The sequence below is a fragment of the Leucoraja erinacea genome, chromosome 20 (genome assembly GCF_028641065.1).
Source record: "Leucoraja erinacea ecotype New England chromosome 20, Leri_hhj_1, whole genome shotgun sequence".
NCBI classification, from domain to species: domain Eukaryota; kingdom Metazoa; phylum Chordata; class Chondrichthyes; order Rajiformes; family Rajidae; genus Leucoraja; species Leucoraja erinaceus.
Window position 1 is genome coordinate 29,295,971 of NC_073396.1, and position 22,038 is coordinate 29,318,008.

The following is a 22,038-nucleotide window of genomic DNA, read 5'->3' on the forward strand; positions in this document are numbered from 1 at the left end:
ATATGATTTATAATAATATTTCTAGATAGTGTGCCATTTTATTTTGCAGTACGAATCCAGTAGCTTGGAATTTTATTAATGGTGGTTTGGCAGGGGGAGGTGATAAACTCTGTGCGAATAACCACAATTTTAAAACAATCACATTGGTGTTGACAGTCAATGATTGTGTTGGTGTTGTCAAATAATAATGTTAAGAAAATCTCATATCTGAATGTTGTCCAGCATCATACAGCATAAACTCAAAATATTACGTGGAAGGATCATCTACAGTATGTTTTGCCCCAGTATTCCAGACTGAACATGTTATAGCTGTTTTGCCAGAGATACGTTACGGGCTGAAATGCAGCCAGTTCACATACCACAAATAATTAATAGATGCATTAACAGAAATGAGCAGAATTGCTTGTACTCTGGGATTAAATGTTACATTTTTCTGCCTTGACCAATCTTATGATCTATTTTGATCAACGCAAATAACGGGTAATTCTTCCCAATTCTTAACATTTTCATATTTATGTCCTCAATTCTTTGTCTCCCTTGTCACTAGTCAGTTTGGAAAGATAAAGGTGGAATCTGCAGTTTAGAGGAGAGGAGAAAAACTAGGTAATAGGTGTAACAAGGCAATGAGTCCCCGAGAGAGATGGGAAAATATAATAATGTCTAAAAAACAAAAATAAAAGTTGCAAGATTTACTGAAAAAGATTTACAATAACGAAATGATATACAGAGGGATCTTTGGGTGCAAGTGTACGGTTCCCTGACAGTGCCACACAGGAAGAGAGGATGGTAAAGATGCCACATGGCTGTTTGCATTCATCGGCCAAGGTCTTGAATACAACAATGTTGCAGCTAACATGATGCAGCTATATAACATTTTGGTTCGGCCATGTTTGGAATATGGTGTGTAATTCTAGTTGTCGCATTACAGGAAGCTCGTGAAGGCTTTTGAGAGAGTGCATTAGAGGTTTAGTAGAATGGTGCCTGTATTGGAAAGAATTAGCTACAAGTAGAGGTTGGAATAAAATGGATTATTTCTTCTGGAGGCTGAGAACAACTTAATAGAAGAATATAACATTTTGAGTAACAGGATTGATAATCAGGGTCTTTATGAAGAAGCGTCTCGACCCAAAATGTCACCTATTCCTTTTCTCCAGATGCTGCCTGACCCACTGAGTTACTCCAGCTTTTTTATTCTACCTTCTTTATTTTCCAGGGTAGAAATAGCAAATACCAGAAGGCATAGATCTAAGGTGAGAGGAAAAGGTTTCATGGCAAATTTTGTAGATAAAAGGTGATGAGTTCCTAGCAAGGAAAGTGGTAGAAACAGATACGATAGATACAAACATATAAGAACATTTAGCTAATTTAACCCTAATTTAGAGAGACACATGAACAGGCAGAGAATGGAGGGATATAGGCCATGTGTAGGCAGATGTGCAGTTAAAATTGGCATCACGATCAGCAGACATTGTGGATTTAAGGGCTTATTCCTGTGATGTTCTATTCTATGCTCTTTATTAAATCCATGTATTTTTTTAGTACGAATAAAGCAAATATATTGGTAATCCTTGTGTTCAGCATTAAATTGAGGATAAAGGTAGCCAACAGCCTAATTGTGATTGTTGGCGAAAAATATAATTGGTCCACCAAAGTATTTTCGGGAAGGAAGACTCGACTCTGACCAGCATACACTTGACACTAAACAATGCATTTGACTCTTAGCTGCCCTCTGAAGCAGCCTAACAAGAGATTCAGTTCAAGGCTAATTAGTTATGAATATTAAATTCTCTCCTTTCGAATGACACCCACATCCTGTGAATGAATAAATAGAGATAGATGATGTGGATGTTGTAGAATGTGAATCTTGGGACATTGCTCGTGTTTGAAACATCCTGCGTAAAATTATCAAACTAACTGTGACTTCCTCATGGATCATGCAAATACAAATCATGTATCTTTCTTATGATCAAGCCTACTTCATGCAGAAACTTAATTGACAATATAACCCGATTTTAAATTAATGTAAAGATTCACAGTACCAAAGACAATTAGGTAAAAACTAATTAGATGTTGTATCTTAATACTTGTAAAAAAAAAAAAAAAAGCAATTCTGTGCAGCTTGGTGGCATAGCGGTAGTGTTGCTGCCTTACAGCGCCAGAGACCCGGGTTTGACCCCCGACTAAGGGTGCTGTCTGTACAGTGTTTGTACGTTTTTCCTGTGACCGTGTGGGTTTTCTCTGGGTGGTCTGGTTTCCTCCCACATTCCAAAGATGTACAGGTTCGTAGGTTAATTGACCAGTAAAGATTGTAAATTGTCCCTAGTGTATAGGATAGAGTTAGTGCACGGGGATCGCTGGTCCCGTGCGAGAACTCGGTGAGCCGAAGGCTCTGTTTCCACGTTGTATCTCTAAACTAAATTCAACTAAACTTATTCCTTTACTTGATTATTAGATTGAAAACAGAGAAACAGTTCATGATTATTTAAAAATCATGAAAATCTGCAGTCAAATTCTCAAATTATCAAGATGGAATCTGAACTCATTTTCTTTGGATTACTCCTCCATTTGCTTATCCATTAACCACAGGCAAAAGATTCATATGAATGGTACGGGGTGAAACATTATTTACTACGAAGAAAGGCTGAACATCCTGGGATTACCTTTTTCTCCAGAAAAGGGGTGGATGAGGGATGATAGGACTGACAGAAGAAGCTTTTAAGTTTACGCAAAGGTTTGAATTAGAGACAACATATGCAGAAGGAGGCTTGGTTTATTCTGCCTCTGCCTGTCAAATAGGTATCACCCAAATTCCACCTTCCAGCACTTGATCCATTGCCCCTCAGGTAGCTGGTCCAGCATACTCAATCCTTCCTAATACTCAAATCATTCCAATCTTTTTTTACACTCTTTCTAGTGCAATCATATCCCTGTCTTGATGTGGTGACCAAAACTGCACATACTACTCAGGCTCAATCTCCTCACTCTGATATTCTTTGCCTTCGCACTTCATAAGCACTGTAGGAACACAATGGAAAAGCCACGTGGAATTGGTGGTTGAAGTATTGGGCGATTTATTAAGACTGGTGCGCACCAGGAGGTCAGCTTTCGCAATGACCAGTCTTAATAAATCACCCATTACCTTAAACACCAAAACTCCGCGTGGCCTTTCCATTTTGCTCCTACAATCACCTTATTAACCCATTTTGCAACCCCCGTGGACATACGCTCCATGTCCCCTTATTCTTCAACAACTCAATATCCTCCCATTGAATGTATGTTCCCAAAGGACAGATGGAGAAAATCTTTACATTAGAGATCAGATAAAGGGATTATCGTATCGGATATTTAGAAAATGAGCACCACTACCAATATAAGTTCTTGAAGTTGCTCTCACAGATGCATAAGGGGAAGCTGGATAAATACATGAGGGAGGAATGAAAGATATCTTGATGGAGAAGGACTGCAGGAGACTTGTGTTTGGAGTATAATAACGGATATGAATCTGTTGGTGTGCTGTAAATACCATAAAATACTGTGAGTGCTAAACTCTCGGTGCATTGCACAACCAACACGACTGAAAGCAAAAGTACAAGAACAGATCTGACTGTATTGATTATCCAAAGCTCAAGACACCACATCAGGAATGTAAAGGGCCTGTCCCAGTGTACGAGGTAATTCAAGAGTTCTCCTGAGTTTTCCCGATTCGAACTCGGAGAATGTCCGTAGCGGGTCCATAGGAGTTCGTGGATGTCTCGTAGCGGCTCGTACGAGTAAAAAGTAACCATTTTTTTCATCACGAGTATTTTTTTTTTTTTTACTTGTGGACAATTTTCAGTGTTGAAAAAACGTCACGAGTTTGCCGGATTTCCCCGAGTACCTACCGTTACTCGTACAAGCCGCTACTAGACATCCACGAACGCCTAAGGACCCGCAACGGACATTCTCAGAGTTCGAATCAGGGGAAAACTCGGGAGAACTCTTGAATTACCTCGTACAATGGGACAGGCCTTTACACCACCATATGATAGCTTCTGCAAACATAGCAATCTCTCAAAAAAAGAACTGAAAGGTAACCCAAAGACCAAGTTTGTAAGTTGAGTTACCAATGGTAAATAAAGTAAGGCAACAATATCTTTAATGGGGGGGGGGGGGGAAATCAGTGTAAACAACATGGTGCCGTTATAGATGAATGCAACAATTAAATTAACTGGGTGGATCTCAGTGGATGTCTCATGTCAATGAACTATTTTGTTCTGGATTGGGTAGTTATTGATATAAGAAAATATCACTTTTCTTATACCACAAGAAAATATAGTGCAAATATCCTTCTTGCCATATCATACATTGGGAGTCTTATACAGAATTCATATCATATCTGGGATTACTAGTAATTTCTATATTGCGAATGTACCAGAGCCTGTAAGGTTCTTCCCAGCAAATTCACTGAAGAGGTTGACTGAACACAATAGTTCATAAAATATGTTTCAACCATATCGGAAGGGAGCCAAAGAAAGCACACTAGTGCGTTGGCATTTAATTGCAATGGGGGATGGGGGTGGTGGGGTGTGGCAAAAATCAAGATCAAGGAGTTACGCTGGATGTTTTTTTCATCCTAAAATGTTTATACATTTCTAACCATTTCTCATCCACTATGTGCTTCAGATCACTCTTCTTCCCTTACTATCTGTTGCGTGTATATCCAGGTTAACCTGGGTGAATACTTCATAAAATAAAGACAGACAATTCTGGGAAAGGAGAGGGAGGGAAAGGGAGAGAGAGAGAAAGGGAGCGGGAGAGAGAGAAAAAGAATGAGGGGGAGTCAGTGGGAAGAGAGAAAGAGAAAGAAGAAAGAGGGAGACAGATGGAGAGAGAGAGAGGGTGAGATAGAGAGAGCGAGAAAGAATAGGGGAGGAGAAAGGCAGAGGGAGCTTGAGAGAGAGAGAGAGAGAGAGAGAGAGAGAGAAACAGTCAGAGAAGAGATGGAGGGACAGAGACCGGAACAGAGAACAGCAACAGTTAATATTACTGATTAATGATCTTTTACCAGATCCTCTATGATAAATCATTGACCTGAAACATTAACTCTGTTCATGTATGTTTAACTTTCTAACCTCGTATCATTTGTCTAACTTTCTGAGTATTTCCACAATACTCTTTTTTTACTTCGGATTTCCAATATCTTTCTTTTCATCCATAATCATCCATTATCATCCCTGTGCCCAAGTCCTCCAAGGTGAGCTGCCTGAACGATTATAGACCTGTGGCATTAACATCAGTCGCCATGAAGGCCTTTGAGCACATAGTCCTCACCCATCTGAAAACTCACACTGCCCCCATCATGGACCCTTTCCAATTTGCATATAGTGCCAACCGGTCTGTTGAGGATACTATCAACTTAGCTCTTCACTATTCCCTACATCATCTGGAATCACCGAACACCTATGCACGCATCCTGTTTATAGATTTTAGCTCGGCCTTTAATACTATACATCCGATTAAACTCTACAATAAAATGTTGGACATGAGCATTCACCCAGCCATGTGCCATTGGATTCTACACTTTCTAACAAACAGACAGCAAAGAGTCAAGGTGGGTGAAAAACTCTCCAGCCCTCTGACTCTCAACATAGGAGCCCCCCAAGGGTGCGTTCTGTCACCCCAGCTCTTCTCACTTTACACCAACAACCTCACATCCCAATGCAGCTCAGTTAAAATTTTTAAATATGCAGACGACACAACAATAATTGGCCTCATCTCAGACAACAAAGAATCACAATACCATCTAACAGTCGATAGCGCAGTCAAATGGTGCGCAGACAACAACCTCCAGCTTAATACTTCAAAAACCTTAGAAATCATCATAGATTTCAGACGCAATCAAAACCACAAACCCCCGGTCCATGTCAACTCTCACCCCATAACCTCCACGAACTCATTTAAGTTTCTAGGCACCTATATCTCCAATAATCTAAAATGGCACATCAATGCAGACCACGTCATCAAGAAAGGTCAACAACGCCTATATTTCCTCAGACAGCTCAAAAAGTTCAGAGTCCATAAACACCTCCTGGTCCGTTTCTATCAATCAATCATTGAAAGCATCATCACCTCCTCAATCACAGTCTGGTACGGTAACACCGATAGTCACTCACTACACAGAATACAGCGCATTGTCTCCAAGGCCTCCAGGATCATCAACTCCCCCCTCCCCTCAATCCATTCCATTTATCTCCAACGTACCTCAAAACGGGCAAAAAAGATCATCTTGGACCACTCCCATCCAGCAAATCACCTTTTTCAGTCTCTCCCTTCAGGGAGGCGCCTCAGGTCACTTGCTACTAAAACCACCCGCTTTAAAAACAGTTTCTTCCCCTCAGCAATAAGAACTCTCAATTACGTCCAATAATCAGACAATAATATGACTTTTGATGTATACAGTGTCTTGTCTATGGTCTTTGTTTGATTTTTTGCACTATGTATTGTTGGTGAGATTTGTGATTTGTGATGTGGTATGGATGCACTTTATTACGGTGATCTGTGTTATTAGTTGTATGTAACTAAAGCAGTGTACCATCATGTACCAAACCCAAATACCACCAACCCTGGTTGCGTGGCAAATAAAGATTCTATTCTATTCTATTCATTTTTTTTTAATCATGGTACTTAGAATGTCTGATATATTTTGCATAATGATTAACTTTCACTGCCATGACTATGCAGTTTTTCGTTTTGCTTACTTAGTTTAATCAATTCTCCATGTTGTCTCTGCATTAAATGTGACATCCATCCAATGATTTTCAATGTGCCAATTCTAATCATTTTGATTGTATATCAAAATTTTGTCTCCCTCCAGAGCCAGAAGACAAAATTTTATCATTCATCGGCCAAATTATACTTTAACTGTTAACTTTAAAATTTAATTGGTAGTTGTTCTAATCCCTACTTTGGGGCTTCCTATTAATTCAACAAGCTTACAGGGATCTGGTTTGGGATTGGTTTGTTGACATGGATGGGAAACAGCATGAATTCAGACATGCATCATTCAGCAACAGAGTTCAGACATGAATCCTCTGGTGGTTCATTTGACATCTTCCACAGCCCAAGTTGGATGTTAACCTCCTCATGTAAACATTCTGGTTCCTGCATTTTGAACCCAGTTTTTGGTCTCAGATTCTGCATTAAAATCCTAGTCCCTAGATGATTGTACTGTGATTAGTGGTCATTCACATTGAATCTCAATGTAGACATCTTGGATTGAGCTGTATCATAACTGATTCCAAAACCCACATGGTCCAAAATGTTTTGAGAGAATTCAAATATTGGCAAGCAGTAAAAACATTTTTAAATCCTTCACGATTGGTTTTTAGAGATCACGGCTGATCCAGTTTGAGCCTCAACGCCATGTTCCTGCATGCAAATTGATTCCACTGCAATTCAAATGTATCAATCTTATATATTGAATGACTCCACTCCTCGCTCTCTCGGCTAGGGAGCTTAATGGCCCTCTGAGTAAACAGCTCCTCCTCAGCCTCACCCACAAATGGGCAATTTGCTATCTTTAAATGTTGTCCTAGATAACGCCCTCTCTGGGAAACATCTTTCAACCATCTAATCCCCTTCAAAAATTATGTATGCTTTCTTAAGATCACCCATTTACCTTCTCAACTCAAATGAGTAAAAAAAATAATCTATTCCATCATTCTTCAAATGCGAACAACTTTACCCTAGCAATATGCTTGGTGCACAGTCCCAGAGTTAGTGTACCTGTCCTTAAGATCCTTTAGGGCAGTACAGTGATGCAGCTGGCAGAGCTAATGTCTCACCAATTGCAATGACACGAGTTTGATGCTGACCTCCAATGTTGTTTGTGTGGAGTTTGCATGTTTTCCATATGGCTTTCATGTACCCAGGTGTCCTTCCATGCTCCAAAGATGTGCTAGTTGTTAGGTTATTGAGCAGACGAGTGATAAATTCCAAGGGAAGTTGATGGGACTACAGAAAGAATAAAATGAGATTGATGTAAATGGGTGATTGATGGTCAGCATGGATTTGCTGGCTGAAAGGTATGTTTCCAAGCTCTATGTCACTATGACTAAGATGGAGACCAAGACTTTACATAGTACGTCAGTTATGATCTCACCAGTGTCAATGTAAGTTTGCATCAAAACTCCCTACTTTAAACTTCATACCCTTTGCAATGAAAACTAACAATCCATTTGCGTCCTTGTGACTTACTGTGCCTGTAAAATAACCATTTATGTGTCATACAGGACCCCCAGATTCATCCCTAATACAACACTTGCAGTCCCGAAATTATTTGTGGGTTTTTTCTCATTAAGAAGTACTTATTTTGTCATGCCTGCAACACATCCCATAGTGTAGTTTACTTTGTTACACCCTCCTCCTCCATCCACAAATGAACCGATTAGCCTGCATTTTTCTAAGTTTGTTTTAAAACTTCAATTCATCTTAACACTTTCAATGTTTACAAGAAGTGTTTAATACCCATTAAACCGATCACCCATACAGATGGTTGCACCCTTTGTCTTCAGCAAGTCATGGCGTATAGCTTCCGATCCAGAAATGATTGCTTTTGTTCACTTAACCTGCCAGATAAAACAGATATTCCAGCCATTCTTTAATGCACCCCACTTCAGAGAGATTTGCTTCTGTCCCCAAGTCTCCAATCTGATCATGAATTCTGAACAAAATCTATTCCGTTTTATAATTTTTCCCTCTATTCAAGCTTTACTACACAGCCCGTAGGGACGTACATGCAGTTAGAAAACCAAAGCTATGCCGAATATTAATTGTACTTTCATAATTAGATATTGAATTAATATCCTTTTCCCTAAACATTCCTTAAAAATAATTAACTGTTCCCCTTTTCTTTCACTGGAGAACTCCATTGCTTCAATCCTTCAGCAGTCATTTCCATTCATTCTTGACATCGCATAAACATCCTTTACATTATCACTTCGTGACTTCTCTGGGTTATGAATAACAGTTTAATATTTTATCGTGATCTTACCCCCTTTTTCATGATGAGTTTATTGAAATCATTTGCTTCTTCTAAAATTATTTTTTCTATTCACGTTTTTGATACCCGCATGCTTTACCTGTTACTGTATATACATTTAATGTTAGAAAAACAATTTATTTCCAATTGACAAACTTTGAAGAAGAATATAGGATATGAGTGTTGTAAAGAAACATTCAGTTAAATTATTCCTTTATTGTAATCTATACTTTATAAATATATTAGAATTTCCAGCTTGTCATTATTCTCACACCTGATGCCAAAATCATTTTAATATACATCTCAATCACAATGCAGATTATAATCATGGAATAATTCAATGTTTGCTCCATGTTCGGCCAAATTGAGAGAATATATATATAATTACTATATGTCCCAGGATTTTGATTCGGGGCTGGACAGATGTCTGTTTCCATTTATCCATATTTTCAGGTTGAAGTTAAGACAGAGTGTATCACCTGTTCAGAATTATGCTTTACAATAGACAATAGGTGCAGGAGTAGGCCATTCCACCCTTCGAGCCAGCACCGTCATTCAATGTGATCATGGCTGATCATCCACAATCAGTACCCCGTTCCTGCCTTCTCCCCATATCCCCCGACTCCGCTATCTTTAAGAGCTCTATCTAGCTCTCTTGAGAGCATCCAGAGAACCGGCCTCCACCGCCTTCCACCCGAGTGTTTCCTCATCTCCGTTCTAAATGGCTTACTCCTTATCCTTAAACTGTGGCCTCAGGTCTGCCCCCTTCCCCCCAAACATTGGGAACATGTTTCCTGCACTCTTGTAGCTTTCACGTGTATCCTACATTTCGTTATGCATTTCTTTAGAAAGCTTTCCCAAGGAAGCGTGGCTAATTCAAGAGAAAGTTTACCTAAACTGAAATTAGAGTCTCCAAAATATGCATGGCGAAGGTCCAAATGGATTTAAATTTCCGCAACTATTCTATTATTATTTTTGATTTTCTGCTCCTTGTTGACACAGTAACTTCAGAGTAAATGTTGTTAAATTTGCGAGTTCAACCAACAATGCATTTAGGCCGGAACCATTTAGATAAATGCTAATTGATTGGCGCTCCAAATAAGATTACTTAACCTCAACAATCCACTTTTATTTTATTTTTTTCAAAAATCGTTGCTGCTAATCCTTAGTTATTGTCTTGCGCAATGTATTTAGATTGCCTTCTTAAAATAACTTTCGGCAACTACTGTGGTTTTGAGTTGATTCGTTTGCAAATCCAAGCCTGACTCATTGGAGTGAGTGCATGAATGAATTCAGTGAAATGTAACTCCACTGCGCCCCCTCACTCGTAGAACCACATCAACACCCTCGCCGTCCTCCTGGCTGCGTTAGAACGGGCATAATACAGAGGTTGACACATTAAAGTATCAGAACACATGGCGAAGTCAAAGCTGCGTGCTGCCTGTTCAAACCGAATGCTCTCAAACTTGCGAACGACCCGAGCGTGTTGGGGAATGCATTATTGAACGGTTAGAAACCAGCATTGCTCCTTGATCTTTGAGTGATTTTCAGCAAATATCCATCCCTCATGCAAGCCAATGTTAGTCAGAGCAAAGGGAAACGTGTGCCGGGCAAAATAAAGATCGGCTCCGTTATCAACCCCTTATTTTACAGTGGCTGGGATGATTCTGTGGGTATTTGACACAGAGATGGTGCTATTACCTTACTTGTCCGCATACGCCAGGGAGATCAGTACACACTTCCAAGTCTAGAAGGAAGTTTTCAATTGACTAGTAAGGGACGAATACTCCTGTAAAAAGAACGCGATAGCAAACAGTTCCAATGCACTTACTTTATCTGCCATGATCATGGATGAGCCACCGTGAATTCCCAGGATGGGGATATAAGTCTGAGAGGAAATAAAATCCAAAATCTGAGCGATAGCCTCCTGGTCGGTGTCATCGCCAAACACCACGCCGTGGATCTTGGTGCCCGACATCAAATCGCACACGTGGGTGATGATACTCTTCGGGTCGGTATGGTTCACCGCCACACTCACCACGTTGACATCATTGGGAAAGTCGGGGGCATCTTCCTTGATCCACACATCCTTAAATCCCGTGCTGTCGGGGCTTCTGCCCATAATGATGGCGATGTTGAGGGTCGGGTAACCCTGCTGCCCTCCGATTAGATCCACGTGGAATATAAGCAGATCGAGAACCACCACTGCAAGAAATCCGAGGCGTCCCATTTTCGGAAGCTCCATCCCCTGCAAAGGTGAAGATGACCAAAAATCTGCAAATTGCACCGGGAATAGAAAGAAAAAAAACACCTTTTCTTCTTCCACTCTCCCCCCCCCCCCTCCCCCCCTTTTTAGATTTAATAAGCATCAACGGGACATCAAAGTGGAAAAGTGCATCTATTCTCCAAATAAGGACAAAGGAAACCGCAGTCTCCGCATATTCTGGGAGATTTTTTCCTCCCTCGTCATGAAGACCAAAAAAAGGCATCTGACCTAATTTACATACTACTGAGTATTCAGGACAGGTTTTTTTTATAAGAATATCGGAAGGCTTTACGACACCCCGCGAATAATTTGGAACTGGTGGTGATAAATCAACTGGGGTCACGTTCCGTAACACATTTTTTTTTTAATCGCATCCTTTCCCAGCGTCAGTCATGCTTGCTTTTTATTGCTGCATGACACTATGCGGCGGCATAGCTCACTAACTTGTCACCTCCAATCTGACATTCGATGCAACATTTGGGACACCGGTTACTGGACACGTTGCGATAATGCACCACATGGTCCGAGGGCAATTTAAGAAACGCACAGACATTTCAATTAACGGAGGGGAGCGGCTGATGGGGAGTTATATGTGCAACCGTTGCCCCATGCCGGAAGGGTTTGCAGTGGTAGGGACGGTAGATCAACTTAAACGACGTCTCGAGGAGCTATTTTAGTCACTGAAGTCACGGAATAAATCATTCGCCCAAGTGGGTGTTTTATCCAACATAATGAACGGATGAATCAGTGGAGGATCTGTTCTCCTTCGTGCCATTTTAAAACAAACAGGTGCCATTGATTTTTTTTTTAAATCAATAATCTTTCGAAACGCCGAACATTAAATGTTAACATAGAAAGCGTGTTTTGGATATTTTAATAGCGAGCGGATAAGCAATTATATATATTTTTGCAAGCTTTAAATTTTCTCGACACGCATGGGTAAGGCACAAAAGACATTCATGTTGATAGGCGATCGGCCGATAACAACATGAAATAAATTGGGATGAAGTTTATTCTAAAGATAAATTCTTTCACACGGGCTGCGTTAGTAGTTTGAGATGAGAAGCTCTAGTGCCCCCTACAGTTGTAGTCGGCATGGGCAGTTTTAAGCATGATGATGTGTGTGACACAATAGATGTGACATACCTTGGACATCACGAAATGCATTTGCTCGCTGGCATGTTGGAAAGGTTTTCATATCTTGGCTCGCAACACCTAGGGTTGTTTTGCGGACCGTTGCATCCTCACAGATGGCCGCTTTAAGATCCAATGTATTCCCTTTGTGTTCGGCAGCTGTTCTTGCACCAGGAACTAACGAAGTATGAAAGTATGCAAAGTTGGTCTACAATGGGCATAAAATGCAGTGAGCCCGATTAAGAGAAGAGAAACGTGCTGCATGTTTTCCACCACTTCTTTTTTGCTTTAAGTCTCATCAAAGCAATAACGTAAATTCCCGATACCGTTTGTAGGTTTAAATATAATTAGCAGTGCACACGTTGGTAGAAACGAGGAAACAGGAGCTGATTTCTATACAGGACAAATGGACCTCAGTTTCAATATAGCGAGACTTAGACCCAGCAGATGACATTTTGTGCAAACAAAGACCTGCAACGTAGAAAATGAAATCATATGAACGTGTGCGTTTCGGAGTAAGAGCTGAGCACAGCAAAGTATAACAATCGCAATCAGAGTGTTTGCACAAACGCACGAGAAAAGCGGCAGGCGTACTTACAGCATCATTCTTCCACATAGCTGCAGCTTGGAAACTCAAAAATGAGGTCGCAAGGAAACCCATTTGTACTGAAAACCACCGCAACCACGCCAATAATTGTTCCTGGGACCGGCGCGCCTGCTAATGCATCTATGCAGCATTCTCCTGAAATGTGCCGCCAGACTATTCGCTTTCATTGTGGAAATGTGAACGCGCAGAGGACTCCCATTGGAGGCGGCAAACTCGACAGAGCTATCTTGGAGAATCAGTCTTGAAAAATGCCAGCAAAAATTGCAACCAAACTAGCTGAACTCCTGCATTTCACGCTGCCGTTCTCGGGAGCTTCTGTCGAAATCCTTCAGTCTGTCTCAGTCGAGACTGCAATACCGTAGATTCCTGGGCTCTCCGTTTGAGGAACCGGTCAACGACACATCCTTATGGAGACAATGTGAATTACAACTGTGTGCGTGCGTGCCAAAGAGACGGTCCATGTGTAACTGTGTGTTCAAAGACCTATTTACTAAAAATGGAATGTCACGCCAAATAGTTCGTATCAGTTACAACGGATTATTGATGGAGTTCTCCATTTCAATTACATTCCCGAAAGGATGAAGTGGCTAAGATACAGGAGATAGGATCGAGATAAGGAGTCAACCCGCCAATGTTTCAGATCGACGTGGAGCGCTCAGTTCTCCTTTCCGCTGTGATGCCTCTCACACCTCTTGCCTTGAAAGCCAGATGCCCAAAGCTTAGAAGTAACCCATTTTGTGATGTATCGGAACAAGCTCAGGCTTTGAAGACGCGTCCCGACCCGAAGCGCCGCCTGTCCATTCACCCCAGATGCTGCCTGACCCACTGAGTTCCTACGGCCCTTTCTGTTTTGCTTAGTGATATAACGTGGGTTAGAGTGGACTCCACCCGAGTGAGAGTTAGACTCCACTGCACGTGTCTAGCTGACCACAGCCAGAATGGGCCGATAAATCGGAACTCCGTTTTTTGAAGGGTTGGTGTGGTTCGATGTCCCACAGATCTTTGGAAAAGTTGTGACACGAATTCCACTGGCGGCAGTCGGTGTGCACAAATGATGTGACAATGATGACCTCTCAACACCACGGATTGACAAAACAGCAAGATGTTTGATACAAGTCAACGATATCGCCGTTCATTGGCGAAGCCAGTTGGTTTCCTACTAGAGATTTAACGGTTCCCCAAACACCTGTCCGACAGATCAGAAACACTCTTCAGGAGTGGATTTGTCAATGACCACTGTCCGCAGAAGACTTCATAAACAGAAATACAGAAGCTACACTGCAAGATGCAAACCACTGGTTAGCCGCAAAATAGGATGGCCAGTTTACAGTTTGCCTAGAAATACTTAAAATAACAACCACTTTTCTGGAAAAACATCTTATGGACAGATGACAAAGATTAACTTATGTCAGAGTGATGGCAAGAGCAACGTATGGAGGAGAGAAGGAACTGCCAAGATCCAAAGCATACCACCTCATCTGTGAAACACGGTGGTGGGGGTTTTATGGCCTGGGTATGTATGGCTGATGAAGGTACTGGCTCACATCTTCATTGGTGATACAACTGCTGATGGTAGTAGCATAATGGATTCTGAAGTGTATAGACACATTCTATCTGCTCAAGTTCAAACAAAAACCTCAAAATTTGGCCGGCGGTTCATTCTACAGCAAGACATTGATCCCAAATACAGCTAAAGCTATAAATTAGTTTTTCAAAATTAAAAAGTGTTAATTTCTTGAGTGGCCAAGTCAATCACCCGATCTGAACCCAATTGAGCATGCCTTATATATACACTGAAGAGAAACCCCAAAGGGACTAGCTATCATAAAAAGCATAAGCTGCAATATAGTCCTGGCAGAGCATCACCAGAGAAGACACCCAGCAACTGGGGAGGTCCATGAATCGCAGACTTCAAGCATTGCATGCAAAGGATATGCAACAAAATACTAAACATGACTACTTTCATTTACATTACATTGCTGTGTCCCAAACATTATGGTGCCCTGAAAATGGGGGGGGGGGGGGGGGGGGGCGCTATGTATAAACACTGCTGTAATTTCTGCATGGTGAAACCAAAATGTATAAAAATAGCCTTTATTAAAAGCTGACAATGTGCACTTTAACCCCATGTGATTTTTTTCTATTACAAATCTGAAATTGTGGAGTACCGAGACAAATAAATAAATGACGGGTCTTTGTCCCAAACATTATGGAGGGCACTGTATATGGAGAGAAAGTGCTCGGAGGTTCGCTCTCAATGGTCGCCTGTCGGCAGTCGGTTTGAGAAGGGGTTTAGAAATCACACCCTCCCTTTCCTGACATGTTAGGAGGCTGCTCGTGTACCTCGGAATTTCTCCCTTGAAAGCAACGTGCCAGTTCTTTTTTTTTGGCGGCCGGTGACTGCTTTTCATATCGTGCTGCTGGTTATTTCATTCATTCAATGCCTTTCGTACCGTGAGCGACTGGTGCACTGGTTACCTCTATCTCGCTGTATGACACAAATGATCAATGACGCCGTGGCGGGTTAATAACCTATTTCCAGAATAGGCATGAAGGTATCCATGCAATACAAGTCATTATTTATCCTCCTTTTCTCTTGTCTTATCTGCAGGTCAATACACTCTTCATTAAGAAATGCAGTGTATGTTTTAAATGCAACCAACCGTGACATGGGATCACAGCTACAATCCCGGGCACAAGAGCAAGCTGGGACTGCGAATAGACGGACGGTCATTATAAACCGGTTATAAAAAGAAACGGGTTATATTAGCCCCACGGAGCAGTATCTGCAACACTGTGTTGTGTACCGTTGGTTTGCGGAGGGTGCCCGACTATAAAGACCCAGTCTCCAATCTCTGTCGGGATGGAGAATAGCAGTGTTTGCTGAAGACTACTTAAAATGGATGCACTGCACCTTATCACCATTGCCCCGACAGTGGGCACGTTTATTATAAATCAACCGTTGCCCGAATGTAAAAGTTGGAGAGGAGGCGCAGGAATACAAGGGAAAAGGCAACAATATACATGGACATGAAACCTTGGATTTCTCGCGAGTCGCTGAGCTGCTAAACTCAAGGCCGTGTCACCGTGAGCAGTACAGTGCGTTTTTCAGCTGCCACCGTTGACAATACCTCCCGACCCGTGCAGGTGCCGATTGTGGACTTCTGCAATTCGGACCGCAATGTATCCCACGATTCCACTTGCATTATATTCGAAAAACAATGCATTTCCGGTGGATTGAGAGAAAACGGTAACTGGGATGAAGAAATCAGTGGAGTTATTCGAAACCATGAAGGCTTACTGAAACAGTACAACCCTCCCCACTGGATTAACCCAATGTCTTCTCGACAGAACCGTTGTAAGCTTTGGAACTCTTCAAGTTGCCAGAGCTCTTTAAACGCCTCCCCGCGCCTCTCCACAGCTCTAGCTTTCCCCAGAACCTACAATTTTGACAGTAATTGCTCTAACGCCTCCTTATATGGCTCAGGTCTTTTTTTGGTTCGCTAACTCTCCTGTAAAGCGCATTTTCTTACTTCAAAGGCGCTCTATCTACTGCTGTGGAATTTGCCATGCGTTCTATAACATATAGCCCTGATGTTTTTAAATACGTCAATTTCAAAACGCACATGTAGTTTCACTAAACTCTCCCCTATATGTGCATAACACAATAGCACATCACCGTGCATTCGGAATACGATCTGCTGCAGCACCATTATTTGCTAATTCTGCCCCTGATCACCCGACTGAGGTTGTAAACGTAAATCAAGTGTTGGCGGTCTGCTGTTTAAACGGTGTAACATACGGAGAATGTGTTTTTTGATCCGTTACTGGAGGCATTGAATTTACGTGTGGCCGGTATGAAGACATGTGATGGCAGATTTTAATGACGTGCCCCAGTTTACAGTCCTTATCTTGGCGCACTTAGCCCAGGGGGAACCACATGCACGTCACCACTGATATCCATGCGTGTCAAACAATTATGGAATTCGCTGTAAATGTGGGGGTGGGGCTGGAAAATTGATTATTGTACATGGATTCGGGGCGCAGTGTTTTGGAAGTATTCAGAACCCATTAACCACATCGTGGTGGATTCGACACGAGGCACCACGGAGTGGATGCGACTCAATGCCAATAGCAAGGCGTAAATGTCCTCCCGCCACCAACACCCACCGTTCTTCCTCACGAGTCTACAAATGATTTCAAAGTCTGTAGAGGAATCGTCCATCTCTACGCTGGAGCTGTCACTTTCAGCACCGCGAGCCTCCCCTCTTGCACACAATGCCAACAGCTGACAAAGCAAGGAACGCCTGCAACATACTTGCCAACAAACGTCCCTGCCGATAGAGGGCCGATGGTGCTCCACGTCGAAACTACAACCACTTTTACATCATTCGGCTTCTCCATTCAGCACTGCTGGAGGCTAACCATTGTATATTTGATGGGTGGAATCAATTCTATCTCGTCCAAGAGAATGCGCGGCAGATTGTATTGTGCTTTACAACAATCCTGCAGCCAGAACATAAATGGACTGTTAGATTTTGTTTTGCTACTTCTGGAAATTGATATGATGATATGCTACTTCTGGAAATTGTTCGCACTGACGGTATCGAAATTGTTCGCACTGACGGTATCACTGGATTTTTTTTAAACTCGGTTTATATATAATTCTGAGCGAATTACTAGAATCCAACTATGCATTCCCTCATCATCCATTGTCCTTTTGTGTGCAGTGGATTTTTAGGTTATTGCCAAGGATGCAAGTATCACTGCTGATGGTGCCCATTTTCTTGAACAAGCACCAAATGCTGCAGGTCGAAATTGCATTTATTGGTTCATTGTAGTCGCTGCCTCAAAAAGGCAGCCCAAATCATCAAAGACCCACACCATCCTGGCCACACACTCATTTCACAACTGCCACCAGGAAAAAGGTACAGGAGCCTGAAAACTGTAACGTTCAGGTTCAGCAACAGCATCTTCCCTACAGCCATCAGGCTATTAAATACAACAACCAATACGCTCTAAGTGAACTGCAAAGGACTATTATTATTGCACTACATTTGTCATTTATTGAACTTTTTCTTTTTTTTCTCTTCCCCCGTTATGTACAATGTTAACATATTCACATACTATCTTGTGTTACAGCAAGTAAAAATGTCATTGTCCCATCCGGGACATATGACAATAAAACACTCTTGATTTATATAAATGGAACATGTCTTTCTTTGAAAATGACAATCTAACTCAACAATTTGTGTAAGAAGGAACTGCAGACGCTGGTTTAAACCAAAGATAGACACAAAAAGCTGGATTAACTCAGCGGGACAGGCAGCATCTCAGGAGAGAAGGAATGGGTGACATTTCGGGACGAGACCCTTCTTCAGACAACGTCACCCATTCCTGCTCTCAAGAGATGCTGCCTGCCCTTCTGAGTTACTGCAGCCTTTTGTGTCTATCTTAACTCAACTTTTACTCTCACAATATATATATTTACCACTTAGTTCCAGAGCAATTCAATGGTTTAAATCCTAAATTAAATGCTAAGAAAACTGTAAGGTGCATGTGATCTGTACTGAGTTTTTAGATTTGCTAAATTATATCTGCAACTCCTTGTGCCTCTTTCAAATATCCAGGGTATGACCAGAACATACTGCTACCACCTCCCGTACACAATACAATGCTCATTCTTACACACCCCATAAAACTGTTGCTTCTGGCAAGACAGCACTTAATTGATTAAAAAATATATATATTTAGTTAGTTAGTCAATGGCACTATACATGGCCAGTAACATTATGTGATGTTTCTCTAGTTGCTTATTATTATGACACAATAGCAGAATAAATAACAGCCCCATCTCCACTCCCTCGACTCCAGAGATCTCTTTCCATCTCTCAATCATCACCCCGTCCTCTTTCCCGCTCCGTAATATTTGTGGGATATACTGCCATTACCTGCCATGATTTCCTAAGTATTATCTCCCCAACCTACACCACCAACAACTTAAAGGGAAAGTAACCGGTCATTACTTCCACATTTGCTTCCGAGTTAGAACATCGACTTCATTTCAGCGGATCAAGCAGCATCTCTGGACATCAAGGATAGGCGATGTTTCGGGTTGCGACCCTTCTTCAGACTGATTGTAGAGGGGGTGGGGGGTAGAAAGCTGGAAGAGAGGAGAGGCAGGACAAAGTATGGCAGGGAATATGTGAACACAGGTGTAGGGAGATCATAGGCAGATGCCTGGGACAGTGTAGATCAGACATTGTGAGACAGAAAGATTGAAGAGTTGTAAATGTGAAGCCAGAGGAAGGAATGGAGAAGGGACACAAAGAGAAGTGAAATAGATATGTCCAGTGGGGCCACCCCCTTTCTCCCCCCCCCCCCCCCCCCCGCCCCCCCCCCCCCCTCCCTCCTCTTCCCCTGCACCCCACCTGGACTCACACCCCCCTCCTGCATTTCTTCTCCTGCCTTAACAATTTGCAACTTCAGTCTGAATAACTCATACTTTCTGCTCTAATCTCTACCCTTTTATTTCAACCATCTGCCTATTGAAAACCCTCCTCACCTGTGTCCAGTCATTACCTGCCCCCACTCTCGCTTACAACTTTCTTCCCCTCCCACCTACAATCAGTCTGCAGATAGGTGCCCGCCCGAAACATCACCTGTCCATGTTCTCCAGAGATGCTGCTTGACCCACTGACTTACACCATCACCATCATTGCTGTATTTGTGTGAACCAGCATTTACAGATCCTCGTTTCTGCCAAAATTGCATCTTTTTATTTCAAGTTCCAATAATCCGGTAACCAAATGTTTGGAAATCATGATGGTCCCGCATCTGGTTAATTCATGAGTAAGGAATGTAAGCCTTGAAGGTCAATGAAGATACGCGGCTAGAATTGATAGGCTGGAGTGTGGCCAGGATCAAGGTGTGGGAGTGTGGCTGGAACATGAGGGGATAGGAACTTGAGTAGATTTACAGCCAGGCCTGGAGTACATTGTGCCTTTAAAATTTCCTGTTCCATTTAAACTCACCAAATGCTCTCAAAAACTGCAATGAAATGTGTTTGCTATTAATACATGTAATATCCAATAATACATAAAATCTGCTAGTTTAGCATTACCAAAGTCCCAAAAGACTATTGGAGTTTTACTGCATATCAATACTATTACCAGTTATTTTAAAAACATCTCATCATCCAATTTAACCAGTCTGAACATATTAGGCTCACTGTGCCATGAACATGCCCAGAATCATCAAATTCAGCGAACCAGTTTATTTGCACTAACTAATGATGTCCAAGGTCCGGACCTATCTCTCGCAAGAATTCAGATGTAGAAAGCCTCTTGGTTTATGGATGAATGTTTAGAAAAGAATTGAGCTGCCCCAGAATGTGTAGATTTAATTCCAATTTGTAGATTTAATTCCTCAAATCCAATGTCCAAGTGAAATAATAAAGGATCATTATGGGGGAAAAAAAAACAGTGCTCATAAGTCAGTGCAGACTTGTGGTTCTCTGCTCGCTACAACCTGTGCATATGGGTCATGGAAGGGTGAAGCGGGGGAGGGGACAAAGTGTTACAGGGTATATCATTGTCCAGTATAATTTTAGAAAGGTGGTTATCTGGTGAAGTTTGGTAATCATATCATGCTAGCATTGATATTTATTAGAAAGAGAGTTGCCGATGTCCCTTAACCTTGAGCTAAAAAACTATTTTTTAAATTGTTGTCTATAGAATTGGACTGGAAGGAACATGGAATGATTAGTAAGGAGGAATCTGATCGCTTTCATAGAAACCAGCAGTATTGATTGAATAACCAAGGTTGACTCTAGACCACCACAAAGTTAGTGTCACAGCTACAGAGGTAGATTATCCATTGCCAGCAAAAGTGTGCTCAGTTTGTAGATGTAATAAGTATGCAAGATGAGACTGCAGAAGTTAAAATCTGGAGCAAAAACTATACTGCTGGAAGAACTCCAGCAACATTTGCAAAGGTCAAGGGATGGTTGACATTTCGGATCTTGTTGGTTCCATTATTTATTTACATGTGGTTATCAATACACCACTGGTTCCACCCAATATCTCAGGGACTGTTCTTTACTACGAAACGTCACCAATACTCGACAAGCAATTATCTTCACTCATCTGTCTGGGCCTACCAGATCTCTCGGTTGCCAAACACTTTAATTCCCCTTCCCATTCTCACCTTGATCTTTCTGTCTATTGTCAGAGTGAGGCCAAACGCAATCGGAGGAACAGCACCGCAGATTTCGCTTGGGCAGTTTACAACATAACAGTATGAATATTGATTTCTTTAGCTTCAAGTAACCCTTAATTCCCTCTCCATCCCTCCCCCACCCCAGTTCTTGTACTATTTTCAAAGTCATCTTGTTGAATCTCATTGTCTGTTACTCATTTTCACCTAGCCCACAGCTAAAAATGTCCCGTTTCCTTTATCATTGTTACTTTTTTTTTTGCATATCTTTCATTCATTTGTGCTTATATCTCTCTCTATCACCGTCTATATCTCTCGTTTCCCTTTCCCCAGACACTCAGTCTGAAGAAGGGTCTCGACCTAAAACATCACCGATTCCTTTTCTCCAGAGACACTGTCTGACCCACTGAATCCAATTTTTGTGTGTAAGCAATTACTGAAACCAGTTCTGATTGATATACACTTTCTGCATGAAAAAAGGATTGCCATGATAATTCTTTGTCTCTGATTCCTAATATATAGTGAAGAATCTTCAATACACAAAGATTGGTTTCACATGGATAAAATGTATTTGATTCTCAAGGAATATGTGAAGCTTACATTTTGCCAGCTGCCCTTTTAAGGGTCCTGTAATCTCCCAGTTTGCCCATCAAGCAATAATCTCAACCTCTGCATACTGTAAAATGAGAAGCCTGGCAGCAATGTTATGATTGGTGTTCAGTGTGTTGGAAATGTACAGAACCCCCAAAACAGTGGGGCAGTATCACACTGCTGTTGTCATAAGCAAACAACATA

General features: G+C 41.7%; 1 protein-coding gene across 1 annotated transcript in view; it reads right to left on the reverse strand.

Annotated features, from left to right (window-relative positions):
- The window catches only part of grin2aa (glutamate receptor, ionotropic, N-methyl D-aspartate 2A, a), a 267,870-nt gene extending 252,828 nt beyond the window's left edge, over positions 1 to 15,042 (reverse strand). Inside the window, exons 1-3 of the mRNA XM_055651745.1 lie at positions 13,018 to 15,042; positions 12,432 to 12,890; positions 10,851 to 11,267 (exon numbers count right to left, since the gene is read on the reverse strand). Of these exons, the coding sequence (XP_055507720.1) occupies positions 10,851 to 11,267; positions 12,432 to 12,452 (438 nt within the window). The 5' untranslated portion in view covers positions 12,453 to 12,890; positions 13,018 to 15,042. The remainder of the gene's footprint in view (positions 1 to 10,850; positions 11,268 to 12,431; positions 12,891 to 13,017) is intronic.
- Positions 15,043 to 22,038: the final 6,996 nt, after the last annotated feature.